This window comes from Macrobrachium nipponense, chromosome 18 (genome assembly GCF_015104395.2).
Source record: "Macrobrachium nipponense isolate FS-2020 chromosome 18, ASM1510439v2, whole genome shotgun sequence".
Classification (NCBI taxonomy): domain Eukaryota; kingdom Metazoa; phylum Arthropoda; class Malacostraca; order Decapoda; family Palaemonidae; genus Macrobrachium; species Macrobrachium nipponense.
Genome location: NC_087211.1, coordinates 22,813,446 through 22,829,763, shown reverse-complemented (window position 1 = coordinate 22,829,763; position 16,318 = coordinate 22,813,446). Strand labels below are relative to the sequence as shown.

General features: G+C 40.0%; 1 protein-coding gene across 5 annotated transcripts in view; it reads left to right on the top strand.

The window, feature by feature from the left end:
- Window positions 1-16,318, top strand: part of LOC135196921 (receptor-type tyrosine-protein phosphatase eta-like) — a 416,919-nt gene that overhangs the window by 308,341 nt on the left and 92,260 nt on the right. For all 5 annotated transcript variants that reach the window (XM_064223752.1, XM_064223756.1, XM_064223753.1 and 2 more), the window contains exon 17: window positions 1,733-1,809. In XM_064223752.1, the coding sequence (XP_064079822.1) occupies window positions 1,733-1,809 (77 nt within the window). The remainder of the gene's footprint in view (window positions 1-1,732; window positions 1,810-16,318) is intronic.

Below are 16,318 nucleotides of genomic sequence, written 5' to 3'. Positions count from 1 at the left end.
TTCTAGCTTACAGATATTATCATTGCCAAATGATATCTGAGAATTACCCTATATTTTCTAGCTTACAGATATCATCATTGCCAAATGATATCTGAGAATTACCCTATATTTTCTAGCTTACAGATATCATCATTGCCAAATGATATCTGAGAATTACCAATATCCTCATGCCATTAATTGCAGACTGAAACTTGATGCACTATTTTTTTTTAATTAGCAGAGCTATTGTGAAAATGCAGTGTTCCATATTAATAAATGCAGTCTAGTTTAAATGAAGTAAAGATGGGATTTTGCCAATTTCAGGCATTGCTTTTCTCTACTCCAAGAGATTTTGCAGCTTGCACTTTCATTTTTTCAGCAGCAGCATAAATTTAGTGGTATACTTTCTTAAGACCGTTTGCATTACATTAAGAAAAATTAAGATATTATTTCTGCTTATGGAAGTCACCATTGAGAATTAGCAGTTTTTAACAAGTTGACAACTGTAATGAATCTCTTAATAAACTTGTGATAGTTAAAGTAACTAACATTGGCAAACTACTTTCTTGATTTGGTTGGTTATGTCAGTACGTGCTGTTGTTTATACCAATGTTTTGCATAAAATAGTAAATGGTTGTAGATTGTAAGAAATAGTAATGAATGACTTTTGACAAGCCTTAAGTTTGGTAAGGTTGGTTGATTGTATGGTGAGTTGATGTATTATACATTATCAGCATAATTTTCTGATACCTAGACTAGCACGATTTACTGAAAAGGAAACTCGCACACCAGGCATAGTCTAGTGGTGAAATCAACTTTTTATAGCAGACTTCAAGGTTTGCATGGTATGCAAGTATACACAACAGCACTGGTAACCAGTGCCTCTAGGCCTACCCAAACCCATTGAGGTATAAGATGTGGGGCGAGTTTTTTTTAGGGAAAATTGTGTCGTATATGGCAGGAAATATGGTATGTTTGTCTTGACAATGGCAGCTTGAGGAATCAAGTTGTGTCCAAATTGTTTGAGTCAACATGAGTTCATATAAAGGTGTCAGCCACCCCTCCATGATACAGGTAGAACTTATGTAATCTTAAGGATTAAGGATAGATTGATGCTTTCAACTTGTGCCTTCTTTAGATGCATTGCTTGTTGCGCATTTTGATTACATATAATTTTTTTCATCATCTGTGGTGAATCTTCCTGCAGCTGTCTGTAGTACCAGACTTGAAGAACATTTTTTTTGGTACTGTACTGTGTACATTTACCTTAGTGAGAATATACATTTTTTTCAGATTTATGACTTGGCAATATCATTTTCAGTTGATAAATATAGGAGCAAGTAAGCTATGTTACCTTTAGCATATTTTCTGTTTGTTTACTGTTTTGTGTATTCATTATGTCCATGCAATGATCTGCAACAATTTATAGCATTTTTAATTAACTATCAAGATTATCAGGTAGTATGACCAAACTTCAATATTAAGTAATATGTCCAAACTGCATTATTAGGTAGTTTGACCAAACTGCACAATCTTCAGATGATAGATGTTTGTATTTATTGGTTTTTAAAGATATGAGATGCTAGTTTTTTCTTTTAGCACTTTGAACTATTCGTTATCAGCTTCAGTATAATAGTTTGCAGGATTTTACAGATTTTTTATTCGTTTTTATATAAACGTTTTACATTTGAAATCATTACATATTTTTGTCAATTTCCTGTATTTAGAATTACTCTTATTTTCTCATTTTTAGTTGATGAAACGCGGGTAATCTTGAACGAATATCGAGGGATCCCTCAGAGTGACTACTACAATGCTTCTTATATCCATGTACGTATGGAGCTGAGTTACTATGCATCTTATGCTTTTTAATAACTGTTTTATACACCTATTGCCAACCAATTCATGTGTACTATTCTGGTTATGTGAAGTACCTTGCCACAGGCATAGCTGCAATATTTGTTTTGATAGTGATTTTTATATACTAGCAATTTACCAATCCTTACTAAAAGCATGTTCATCTGCTGCTTCATATAAGTGACTCGCTAGTGTTTTTTAACTATTTTGTCATTGATGTTTACCCTATAGTATTCCTTTCCAAATGATAAGTCATATGTATACAGAAATTATGTATGGTAAAATCGTAAAGTAACTAAGTCTACGGGCATAACCAGCCCCTGTTTCATGGGCAGGACCAGTTCCGTTTCAGGGAATACCTTCTCACCCCCACCCGCATTGAGGGTGGAGGGGGGTGGGGTGGGGCGGGTAAGGTAGGATGAAACCCCATTATAAACCAACTTTTTGGTCCCCACTATAACCCTGCCAAGTTTCATGCCCCTCAACATAGTCAGATTTCAATGGAAAATTTTGAGTAAATTTTGCATCAAGAGCTCAAAAGAAAAACTGGAATCCGAACCAATGAATCATATGATTTTTTTAAAATAAAAGTGTTTCGGTCAGTTGCTGCTAGATGGCGTTGTTTTCATGTGTCATTTAAAGCCAGCTCACTCTGCTGCTATTGTTTTGAGCAAGTAGTACATGCTTGTACAGGTATTGCCTTAGTTTTTGTGGTTTTCTATACTGTACTATTTTGATTCAATCATTGGTCCTAACAGCCATCTTAGACAAGCAGAAGAGGAAAACGTTAAGAACCACAGTTGAACTTAAGAAGGAGATTATTGAAAAGTATGAAAGAGGCATTCATGTGACAAGCTTATATCCTGTGAGATTTTTGAAGGGATTTTGATGAAGGAAAAATCTATTTCTGGAGGAAGACCTGTGTCGCCCAGTGAAAAGTTCCTGTAGCTCACTTTTCTAAGTATAAATAGATGCTAAATATACCAGAGAAAAGCTAGCATGGTATGCTGAAGTTACTACCCTCAGCGCGAGCACCCAAAGGGCGTCGGTATAAAGTATAAGGGCGAGTGGAAGCCACTACTCACAGGTCTTCTGCCAATTAAGAGGATTCCTTTCCAAAATCCCTCCCACGGCAAGAGCCGTTACAAAGGCTAGAGCCATTACAAAGGTTACTCCACTTACCTTCCTCTCGCTCTCGCTACTACTACTACTACTACTACTACTACTACTACTCTACTACTACTACTACTACTACTACCCGCACACCATCTTCATTCCTGGAATAGACCCCCAAGCTTGGACTGGTTAAGGGTGGGGAAAGAATAAGAAGGGATGGGTTCACCGGGCGACACAGGTCTTCCCCCAGAAATAGATTTTTCCTTCGTCAAAATCCTTTTTCTGGGTTCAACCTGTGTCTGCCGGTGAAAAGGTATCAGAAAATTCCCATCCAAGCTTATCAGATACCAAACAAGTATATAAAAGGGGATAATGAAACCTAAGGTTCACTTAAAGAATAAATTTAATGCGCTGCAATAAGGCAGGAAATTTACTTATGTACTAATTACACTAGAACTTAAACTATGGCTTAATATAATAAGACAATGTAAAAGCATGGTATCTGAAGCAATATACAAGGGTATGTACAGACAGGTCCGTAAAACCAATACGGTCTCAATACTATATACATGTTCCGGTGGCGGGATGGCAAGCGAACCAGCCCTGCCCGGAAGAGAGAGGTTCAGCAGGGAATACGAGCGAGGCAAGTAGGAAGGAGAGAGTATTAAGGGAAAGAAATGACAAAAGGCTAAGGGAAGGAGTTGGTAAGACTCGGTCATTCAGGGGAGACTATGCTCCATGCAGCCACTGTTAGGAATTTAACGGCCTCTAAGTTTTTGAGATAGTGGCGTTTAAATACTGCTGGAGATTTCTAACCCGTATATTTCTTCAGGTCTTCGAAATTCATATTGTGAAAATAATTAAATGGAGGTAGCCACTGCTCGGATGTCATGGACGTGTGGGACTGAATCCGGGTTGGCCTGTTTAATAAAGTAGAGTATTTGTTGTCTAATACCTTTAAGAGAAATCTAATGAACAGGGGGGCCTGAAGATTTTTCGGAAGTCCTGGCTAAAAAGGATTTAAGGGTAACGACAGGACACAATGATGTGTCCTGTGTCAGAAGAATAATTTTCCATGGAGCCTATCTGTTTTGTGGGTCCTCGTTCTTAGCCAAGAACTTCCGATCTGAGGATAGTAATACTTCACCTGACGGGAGGAATTCAACATGGCCTGGATTTCTAGAGAGAGCCGAGAGTTCAGATATTCTGGCACCTGAGGCCAGGGCCATTAAGAATAAGGTCTTTCTAAGAAGGGTTATATAGGAGCATGACTCATTATTAGTGTCTGAGGCTAATTTAAGTACGTCATTCAAAAACCAAGAGACCATATTAGGGCGGTCTATTGGTCTCAGACGGGCACATGCTCTTGGAATCGAAGAGAAGTATGAATCTGACAAGTTAATATTAAAGCCAATCTGAAAAATCTTCCTTAAGGCCAATTTGATTGTAGTAATGGTACTAGCGGCTAGGCCTTTCTCAAATAGAGTTCTAAAGAACGAGATTGTCAGATTTGTGGTCATCTTAAGAGCAGCTGAATCCTTTAGAAAAATGGCCAACTTCTTTACTGCTGAATCATATTGCCTGAGCATTGATTCTCTTTTATCTGATTCTATGAATAAGATGTTTAGTGGATCAATACTAGCGTCCCTTTGGGCCGCAAACTTCATGAAGTCCATAAAGTTAGGGCACTCAGAACTCTTGAGGAAGCTGACACAGGCTGAGTTTGTACTACCTGTGTCAGTTTTCGACGGGGGATCCGTTTGGGCTGGAGATTCAGTTTTAGAAGAAGCGGGAACCAGTTGCTCTTTGGCCAGTTGGGTGCCACTAATGCTACTTGTCCTGTGAAAGATCTTAGCTTGTGCAGGACCTTCATCAGAAGATTCACCGGTAGAAATAGGTAAATCTTCTGCCAATTGTTCCAATCTATGGACATCGCATCTGTGGCGTAAGCTAGAGGGTCCAGGTTGGGTGCCACGTAACATGGTAGTTTGTGGTTGGATTCCGTGGCGAATAGGTCTACTTGAAGGTCTGGGATTTGATTGCAAATCCACAGGAACAACTTCCTGTCAAGGGACCACTCCGATTCCAGTTGAGTTGTCCTGGAAAGTGCGTCTGCGATAACATTCTTTACTCCTGCCAGGTGAGTTGCTGACAGGTGCCAATGATTTTTCGCCGCCAAAGAAAATATTGCAATCAATACGTGATTTAGTTTGCTTGACCTGGAGCCTCCTCTGTTTATGCAGTGGACTACTACTAAACTGTCCGAGACTAGCCTTATGTGACTGTTTCTGGCCGGAGTCAGTCACTTTAGGGTCAGGAAAACTGCCATCGCTTCTAGAATATTGATGTGGGACTGGCAGAACATATCCGACCACGTTCCCTGTACTTTCTTGTATTGCGACTATCCTCCCCAGCCGCTCAGAGATGCGTCCGTGTGGATGGTTAGAGGCGGCGGAGGGAATTGCAGTGGTACTGACTTGGCCAGGTTCTGTCATTCCGTCCATGGACGGAGCTTTTTTGTCAAAATGGGTGGAATTATCAAGATCTTGTCCCTGAGATTGATGTTGGCTCTCTTCTTCCAGACTCGATTGATATCCTTCGATCTGGCTTTCAATAGGACGTCCGTCACTGACGCAAACTGTAGCGAACCTAGGATTCTCTCTTGGGTACGCTGAGAAGCCTTTTTGTTCTTGAGGAACTATTTCGTAACCTTCGCTATCTCCTTGACCTTCTTGGATGGAAGAGATAGCTTGTGTTTGTTTAGGTCCCATTGGATTCCCAGCCATTGGAAGCGGGAAGCCGGAATGAGCCGAGATTTTTCCTCGTTTATGTGGAAACCCAGAAATTCCAAGAATTTTATCACCTTGGCTGTTGCTTTGCGGCACTCGTCAACGCTGGCTTCCCAATTGAGACAGTCGTCTAGATAGGCTACTAACATTACCCCTTGCGTTCTTAGTTCTTGAACTATCGTCTCTCCTAGTTTGGTGAATATCCTGGGTGCAATGTTGAGCCCGAATGGCATGACTGTGAATGAGTAAGCCTGCTTTCCTAGCTTGAAGCCTAGGTACGGAGAGAAGTTCCTTGCTATTGGAACATGATAGTAAGCGTCTGTAAGATCTATAGAGGTGGTGACGGCCCCACAGGGAAGTAAGGTCCGCACCTGCGAGACAGTCAGCATGCGAAACCTGTCACAATGAATGTATGAGTTGAGATGGGACAAGTCCAGAATCACTCTTCTTTTGTCCGAGTCCTTCTTTGGGACACAGAACAGACGTCCTTGAGTCTTTAGGCGTTTTACTTCCTTTATAGCCTTCTTCTGCAGGAGATCTTTGGTATAGTCTATAAGGTCCGCCGTTGGCATCTGATAAAAACTGATTGGCGGAGGGGGCACTCTCTCCCATTTCCACCCCTTTTGAGACTATACTGTGGGCCCATGGACTGAAGGTCCAATGGTCCCGGAAGAGATATAATCTCCCTCTCACCTACAGGCTCTCACTGGTTGGCTGCAGGTCTGCTACCTCTACCTCCGGGGAAGCCTCTACCCCTTGGTCCGCCTCATAGCCGGGAGCCACCTCTGGCCCTGCTACTTCTGGCATGCCTATTGTAGCTGCGAAATAGATCTCGCGCTTCATAGGCGGGGTTGAAGGCTGGGGAGGTCATTATGGCTGTGGAAGTTGAAGGCTGTTGAGCCAGCGGAGTTTGTACTAAGACAAACTGTTGCTGCGGTTGAGCCTTAGATGTTGAAGGCTTACCAACCTGGGATACCGGAACCGCTTGCACAGCGGTCCGGAGGTCTCATAGAATTTCCTTTTGGAAGGAAGACCCCAGCAGACACGAAGATTCTGATTAGCCCTAGAAGCCTCACTGATGACGCTGTTAACTACATCTTCAGGAAAGAGGTTATCTCCCCAGATTGCCGCTTTAACCCTTAAACACCGAAGGGGTACAATAAAAATCGTCTCCCGTATGCCAAGGGGGTCTCGGAGTGAGCGCCGAAGCGGAAAAAATATTTTTTTTAAAAAATCACAGCGCGCTTAGTTTTCAAGATTAAAAGTTCATTTTTAGCTCCTTTTTTTGTTATTGCCTGAAGTTTAGTATGCAACCATCAGAAATGAAAAAAATATCATTATCATATATAAATAATGCGATATATGATAGCACGAAAACAAAATTTCATATATAATTGTAGTCAAATCGCGCTGTGAGCAAAACGGTTAAAGCTAACAAGTTACTTTTTTTTCGTTGTATTGTACAATAAATTGCAATCATTTTGGTATATAACACATTGTAAAACGATCAAAGCAACACAGAGTAAATAATATCACAAAATGATGCATGAATTCGTAACGCGTGGACGTAAAATTTTTTTTTTTTTAAATTCACCATAAATCTAAATATTGTTCTAAAGACTTCCAATTTGCTTCAAAATGAAGATAAATTATTGAATATTACTATACTGTAAGAGTTTTAGCTTACAATTGCAGTTTTCGACCATTTCAGACAAGTTAAAGTTGACCAAATGTCGAATTTTTTTATATTTTTTCTATATGCAAATATTCGAAAATGAGAAAAGCTACAACCTTCAATTATCTTTTGTTGTATTCTACATGAAATTGCGCACATTTTCATATATAAAACTCTATGAAACGCCTAATGTGAAACGGAGCAAATATTCCGAGAATGCGATGTACGCATTCAGGAGATTTGCGGCGGAGAATCCGCACGCGGAGGGAAGGCAAGTTTATTTTAAAACTTCACCATAAATCTAAATATTGTGCTAGAGACTTCGAATTTGTTTCAAAATTACGATAAATGACTGGATATTACTAGACTGTAAGATTGTTAGCTTACAATTACGTTTTTCGACCATTTCGGTGGAGTCAAAGTTGACTGAACGTGGTTTTTTTTTATTTATCATGATTTATATGCAAATATTTCAAAAATGAGAAAAGCTACAACCTTCAATTATTTTTAGTTGTATTCTACATGAAATTGCGCACATTTTCATATATAAAACTTCATGTAACGGCTAATTTGAAATGGTGCAAACATTACAACAATCACGCGTATGATTTTTTCGGAAGAGTTACCGCGCGGACGTAAGGAAAAAGTATTTTTCATAAATTCACCATAAATCGAAATATTGTGCTAGAGACTTCCAATTTGTTGCAAAATGAAAGTAAATGATTGAATATTACTAAAATATAAGAGTTTTAGCTTACAATAGCGTTTTTCAACCATTTCGGTAGAGTCAAAGTTGACCGAAGGTTGAAATTTTGGCACTTATCGTTATTTATATGAAAATATTTCAAAACTGATAAAAGCTACAATCATGAGTATTTTTTGTTTTATTCTACTTGAAATTGCGCACATTTTCATATATAATACTCCATGTAACGGCTAATTTAAAATGGTGCAAAAATTATGTCAAAGGGACGAAATAATTTCTGAGATGTGTCACTGATACTTTTTAGTGCGATAAGAAAGAAATTCGCGCTTGCGTGCCTTCGTAACGATTGTAAACAAAACAACAGCTTGATACGTGAACTCCCAGCATCCCCCAAGGCGCGTCATTCAAAAGTTTTCGGCTGATAGGCCTATAAGTATTTTTCCGCAAATTTTTTTAAAAACTTTTGTATGTCGACGTAAAATACGTCCAATCGGCACCCAACAGACAATTTATCTCGACGTAAAATACGTCCAATAGGCGTTTAAGGGTTTATGAGCTTATTAGGCTCGTGTCTAATGGAAGCATTGGCAAGGACGTGCTTCCTGCAGTTCCGCCTAGCAACCACAAAATCATAGAGGTCACACTGTCACACTGAAAGGTTTGTAAAAGTGACTGTTAGAACCCGGAATAGAGGTTCCTCAGAGTAGACAGAAGCCATCAACTCCAATGTAGTAACAGAGTTGATTGACCTACTCAGTCTGCACCTAGCCTCAAATTCTGCCTTTACCAAGGCCTCCGGGATTCTGGGTAATCGTTCACTAAATTGAGTGGAAGCACACTCTGGATCGAGTTTGCCCACTGTGAACGTTTCTGGAGCACCCACCCAGTGCTCCAGATCTCCGGGAAAGAGCAGAGAGGTAGGCTCTGTCTCTCGAAGCTGAGGCATCGGCTTCTCCTCCATTCCGGCCTGCAAGGAGTTGGGATGTTATCCCTCACCACGAACATGGTGTAGCAACCCTTGTGTGGCGTCAGTCTAGTGTTGACGCACTCCCATTTTGAAAGGGTGCGGACCCATGCCGACTGTGCCTGGTCCCTAGGATAAATAACAGTTTCCTTTGGGACCCTGTCTACCCTGACCAATGCTTCCTCAGCTAACGAGCGAAGCCTGGGAAGGGGAATTGGAGGTCCGCCGGGAAGAACTCGTAATCTTCCACGGGACGGGTTCCACAGCCTTCAATCGTCAGCATGCCCTCCGAAAAGGGGGCATGCAGAGCCAACCGCCATGGGTTGCTGTTCTCAAATGGTGGAAGCTTGGAAGCATCCAGCACAATGAAGGACTGCTGTGTGCCTCCGGACTGCGTAATTCCAGTCAGCAAACTCTCCTGGACCTGTAGTCTCTGAGCCAGAGACAGGATGGACTGGCCCGATGTCTCCAAGCTCGAAGCGAGCTGAGAAGACATCGATTGCAACCTTGAGTCTACGATATTACCCATCTTCTCCATTAGAAGATTAGCAAAGGCATCAGGATCAAAACCGGGCTCCGTAGGTCTGGTTTTAGATGCCTTAGCTCTCGATCCCTTAGGCGGGGGAGTAGCTTTAGCCAAGGAAGTCATAGATGTAGGAGCCAATGACGACCTGGCGGAACTCGCCGGAGTAGGTTTACTTGGTCTGGTAGTCCTAGGCAGAGTCTTCTTCTTCAGGGCTTTCACCTTGGGGATCACGGAACCAGACCTGTCCCCAAGGTTCCTGGACTTTGAGAAGCCCTGGAAAGAAGAGGGAGAAGATGGAGTAGGACTGAAGGAAAGTTATTTCTTTTTAACAGATCTAGAACTAAAACTACCTGCCTCACTTACTTCCCTACCTTCTTCCTGCGCGTCGACGGTCATTGGTTCAAGATGGATACTGATGGCCGTCACCTCTTCTGCCCGCTCCTTGCACAAGGAGTCTTGGTCTTCCAGAGGGGCCTGGGTCTCCATCAGATTTTGGCAATAATAGGGGCCGCCACCTTCTTAGCTACTGCCGAAGAAATCTTCGCGTTCGGATACAGTAGCGAGCAAAGCTCCTCCGACAGTACATAGGGGCATCCGGCAGCGACATTCCTGCCAAAACTCCAACCCAGGTCCTTAGGGTTGTCAACGAGGAGGTTTTGAGCGCCAGAGGAGTCTGAAAGAGAGGACGAAATCAGATCCTCCATTTGCAGAATGTGTCATATTTTCAGATATCTGTGTAAGGATATGTCATACAAAATAGAGGACATTACCAAGGTGAGAATGGTACCTACCGACTCATCAGTCACTCAAACAAAGAGTAGCAAACTTCACAGCCGTCCGGGTGCCATACCAATAGGTTATCGATCTTCACAGCACAACTGGCATGAGAACGACAGACCTCATGACCACACTGTTGTTGGAGGACGGCTGTGCACCCCAACTCCTGACAGCATACCATCTGTAAGTTAGAATTGGTACATGAATATCTTCAAATAGTTCCGCCGGAGTTAATTCCGGCGGTATGTTTACACTTAGACTAGTTCTACTAAAACTCATTAAAGGTAAACATCAACTATTATTATAATTTTACATGACATAACAGCTCTGATTGTCTCTGCCTGCTCCGGAATCCATAATCTTGGTATCGCAATAGCTATGACTGGCGGAGTTGGCCTGATACGAACAGAATAGGGAAACAAGGTAAAACCTAAGCCTGAGTCTGATCACACCGGAGTAGGATAGCAATTCCAAGTCAATTGGAAACGCATTGTCTAAGCCTAGTTCCGCCTCCACCGGAGTGGGGAAAGCAGCGATAACAACAGAGAAATATGGGGAACAGAGGTACGTAGCGCTCCGGCGTATAAAATTCTGGTGCGGAGACATACCAACAGAGACTTCATAATCTATTAATCCTTAATCTCCTCCGACTAATCCCCCGAAACGGTGCTCGACGCTCCAGCTGCTGTTCTTTGGTAGGATTACTTGGTCAGCGAACTAAGGAAGCACTGCTGGAACGAGTCCGGAACGAAAGGAAAAGCTCGGAGGAGAAAGGAAGACTAGTAATCGCCTGGCAACAGCAACCAGTCAGGTGATTACCACCCTCCGAGAAGCCGTGAAGTAGCCTACAACTAAAGGGATAGAAGGCAGCATGCCAACTGACACCCTAAAGGAGGTAACGGCCAAGGCTATACTTGCAAATTTTATTGATAAAGTACCAACGAAAAAAGGGGCAAGCCCATCTGCGAGCCTAGCCTAACCTTCCACAATCGGATACACCGATCTGGTCAGGTAGGCTAGGATAGCGCCTACTAGTACGTCACGAAAGAGGACACTCTAGAGCCTAACCTAACCCTCCAAAATGATACATATCGACCTGGTCAGGTTAGGCAGGTCTAGCACCTACATTTACGTAACCAGAGAGGAACTCTCTAGTGATGGAACACCCTCCAAAACCAAAATGTCGGTCTGGTCAGGTAGCCAGGATTAGTACCAACTATGGGTAGCGAGTAGCACTCTCAAACGCCTAGCCTACCCTCCAAAATCTCCTCGATCTGGTCAGGTGGACTAGGGTTGGTAAATCGTGCGGGACTTCCAAACTAACCTCATCAAAATAAAATTAGTATACCAATATAAAATCAAAATAAGATAATACAAATTTTACCACATACACAACATGCATGAGCATAGCGGATGGATGAGGGCTTTCCTTTACCTCCAAAATAATAACTGGCGTAGAACTAGGCTAGCTACCCTAGCCCGCTTCCAACACACTACTCACACATTAAAGATGAAATAAAACATCACTCTCGTGAGGGAACCAAATCACTCATGAAGGAGGATGACTAACGAGGGAAACCCTCTAATAAAGGCCAAAAATGTAATGGTTTGAACTGCAATACATAAGCCTATCGATACGCATCAGGAACGAAATGGTAAAATTTCATGACAACAGTAGCGCTTACTGTGATGTGCAATAGTGGTGAATTTAAGATATTCATCGAAAAAATGAAAGATAAAAAGTTGAGAAGACTGAGTAACGCAGTACCTTGATGTAAACATGGCGGTTCCCTGGATGAAGGTTCCTTCCACATTCGCAACATGCAAACATCTCGACTAAAAACTTCTCATTTAAGGACAAACTGTTGTCTAACCACGTTCAAAGTCAATAATATTATACTCAACTTAGATGAAGATGCTTCTTGGAGATCAGAAGACATGTTTAACAAAATTATAGCAAAGGATCACAATGAAAAATAAGGCTGTTCGCGTAGCGAGTGCTATTGAAGGAATGACGTTTCTTGGTAGAGGTAGTGGTGACGAGCGGAAGGTGGCCATTGTAATGGCACCTCTCTGGAGGAGGATTTTGAGAGAGGAGAAAGCTATTGGGCAAAGTATCTGTGATAAGTGGCTTCCACTCGCCCCTGATGCTATACCGCCACCCTTTGGGGGTGATTGATCCAGAGGTAGTAATTCTGGCATTCCATGGGCTTTTTTCTCTGGTATATTTAGCATTTATTTATACCTGGAAATGAGTGCTATAGGTACATTTCACTGGGCGACACAGATTAATCCCAAAAATATATATATATATATATATAATATTCTATATATATATATATATATATATATATATTATATATCTATATATATACTATATATATAAAATATATACATATATATATAAATAGATACATATATTAATATACTATATATATATATATATACATAGATATATTATATATATATATATATAGATATATATATATATATCTATATATATATATATATATATATATATAAAATTATACTATATATATATACAGGCAGTCCCCGGGCGTACGACGGGGGTTCCGTTCTTGAGGCGCGTCGTAAGCCGAAAAATCGTCGTAAGCCGGAACGACACTTGGAAATATGCCTTAAACTAAGAAAAAGTTAGAGAGACCTTACCTGTGTGACATGCAAGTATTGCATGATGTGTAGTGTGGTTATTTCAATGGCAAAGGATGGTTCTTGAAGGTATAATTCTTTATTAAACTCTTGTGACACTATAAAGCACAATGTACTACACTTAATCCTTAGGTTAGATTATACACTAAACACTATTGTACACTGTACACTACGTAGTATGTAATCCTTTGGTAGATCCTGGAGTACACTAAAATCCCAGTCTGGTAGCTCTGGAAGGTAAAAGTATAACACAATTAGTACAAAATACTACACAAAGTCCTGAATGCAATATGTAAATTATAGATATCAAGAGTAAAAGAGTTAATGTAGTGTTAAATAATTAATTCCTTACTTTTAGTTTATAATTCCTTACTTTGAGTTATATCAAGAGTAAAAAAGTTAATGTATGTGAATTAATTCCTTACTTTTAGTTTAAAGTTGTCATGCTATGTAACCCTGGATGCACAAAGTCTTATGTGGCCCCATAGCCTACATCATTCAGGGGGTTCTGGAATGTACAAAAAATAATTAGTATGTCAGTAAGTACTCTATGCATAGTAAGTTACATACAGTAATATGCACCATACAGTGGTTTAATATCACATATATAACATGTATAAAACTTAGTTAATGTATGTTAATTAATTCCTTACCTTTAGTTTAAAGTTGTCGTGCTATGTAACCCTGGATGCACAAAGTCTTATGTGGCCCCATAGCCTACATCATTCAGGGGGTTCTGGAATGTACAAAAAATAATTTTGTCAGTAAGTACTCTATGCATAGTAAGTTACATACAGTAATATGCACCATACAGTGGTTTAATATCAACTGGTATGGCATATTGTAAATGATTGGTCTACACCCCCTGTTCAGCAGGGAGTGTACAGTATGTAATTCCAATTGAGGACCCTTGATTCAACTGTATCCCATGTGAGAGATCTTGGTCACTTTTTTTTAGTATGTACGTATAAAACTTACTTAATGTATGTTTACTACTATGTATAATTCCTTACCTTTAGTACAGTAGTACATAGTTTACAGTTGTCGTGCTATGTTATGTAGTAACCCTGGACAAATTTTATGCCCCTCCATAGCCTGCATCATGGAGGGGGTCCTGGTTTTCTGGAATGTACCAAAAAGTATCAAAGTTAAGTCATGTATGTATGTTTAGTAAGTTACATACAGTAACCATACGTACAGTGGTTTATAACATGTATGTACATAATCAAACTTGGTTGGAAATTCCTGTAAAAAAAAGTTATGTACGTATGTAATACTACTGTATGTAAAAACCTTACTGTTCATACTTTGTTACACTACATGTTACATGTGATACGTATACTTTCCTGAAGGGTTTTTTCCATCCAAAAATGGTGCTTCTACTTGTAGTTATCCCTTGATGACACTTGTAGTAATTTGTTAGTAACAACCTGGAGTTGTGTGAAAAATGTTGGTTCTGGAAGGAAAAAGTAACAAAATTAGTGTACAAAATATACACTACAGAAAGTTGTGAATGCAATATGTTAATTACTATAGATATATCAAGAGTACTAAAAGAGTTAATGTATGTTAATTAATTCCTTACTTTTAGTTTAAAGTTGTCGTTCAATGTAACCCTGGATGGACAAAGTCTTATGTGGCCCCATAGCCTACATCATTCAGGGACTCTGGAATGTACAAAAAATAATTTTGTCAGTAAGTCCTCTATGCAGAGTAAGTTACATACAGTAATATGCACCATACAGTGGTTAATATCACATATAACATGTACGTAGTATAAAAACTTAATTTAGAAATTCCTTACATAACTTACCAACTTTTAGTGAGTCTCAAAGCTGTTACCTAGGTTGTGGGAGATGGAGGTGGAGGTGTAGAGCATTCATGATAAGGATGCATTCCAAACCTAACTTCAGTGTGCTTTATCACAGATAACAGGCTAGGATGATGGGCAGTCTGGAATGAAGAATTAATATTAAAGGACAGTATGTAACCACTTAGGTGTACAAAATTTATTGTACGTATGCAAACATTAAACACAACTGAGAATTCCTTACCTTCAGCAAAATGAAGACATGTAGGCTATGTAGAGGTCTGGTTTATGTAAGTCACAGGTGCATGCCAGTCTGGAATGATAATGTAATACATATGATTATAGTATGTATGTTATATACATAACATGGTTATTACATATGTAATATTAAAAACATTAATAAAAAAAAATGTCCTTACCAAATTCTAGTGTTGGCTTGCTTACTGGGATGGGCATATGGTAGATGAGTGGGTGGCTGGGCTATGGAGTAGGATGGGCAGGTGCTTGGGAGTCTGGAATGATAAAAAATATAAAATGATAGAGTTACTACTGTAACTACTGCACATGTTATTACTGTTTGACATATGTAGTGTGTAATACGTATGTACAATATAAAAAAATGAAGAATTTCTTTACCTGAAGGATGGAGAGGTGATACTACTCGTTATCAACTGATTTGGGCTCTGGAGAGGTGATACTACTCGTATCAACTGATGAGGGAACATCTAGATCTGGAAAGAATGATAGGGTACATAAATATATAAGGTGGATGTAATTGTCGCATATGTACACTTTTGTAATTTAAAATTCTATTAGCAATTTATAAAACATTTTATACAAATTTGTTAAGGATTCCTTACCTGATGAATAGGGCGAGGCATCAAAACCATGGAAAGGCTCAGGGCTCATCTGGGTCGCTGTCACTATCAAAGGGTCTGAAATGAAAAAAAAAAATAATAAGGTTATGCAACATCAAACACATTGTACCACTATGTAAGTTAGTGTACGTATGTATTTAGGGTGTAAACAATTTCCAACATGAAAATGAGAAAAATGAAATTGCTTACCTGATTGTACACGTACAGGTGGGCGGGCTGCTACAGAGGGTCCAGGTACAGGGGGATCTGGAACTGTCACAGGTAGTACAGGGAGATATGGAACTGTCACAGGTAGTACAGGGAGATCTGGAACTGTCACAGGTAGTACAGGGGGATCTGGAACTGTCACCACTTCTGCAATAAAATTACAAATGATGAAAATTAATGAAGTTACAATTTACTCTTACATTAGTTGTTACATTAAAAAATAACACATTTTAATATAGATTACATTGTAAACACATAAATTAGTTAAAACAGTCAGAATTCCTTACCAGGACTAGGAGTGGGTGAGGTGGGGGGGTGGTACTGGAGAGTTGTGAAAGAAAAGTGTCAAGCCTGGACTGCACAC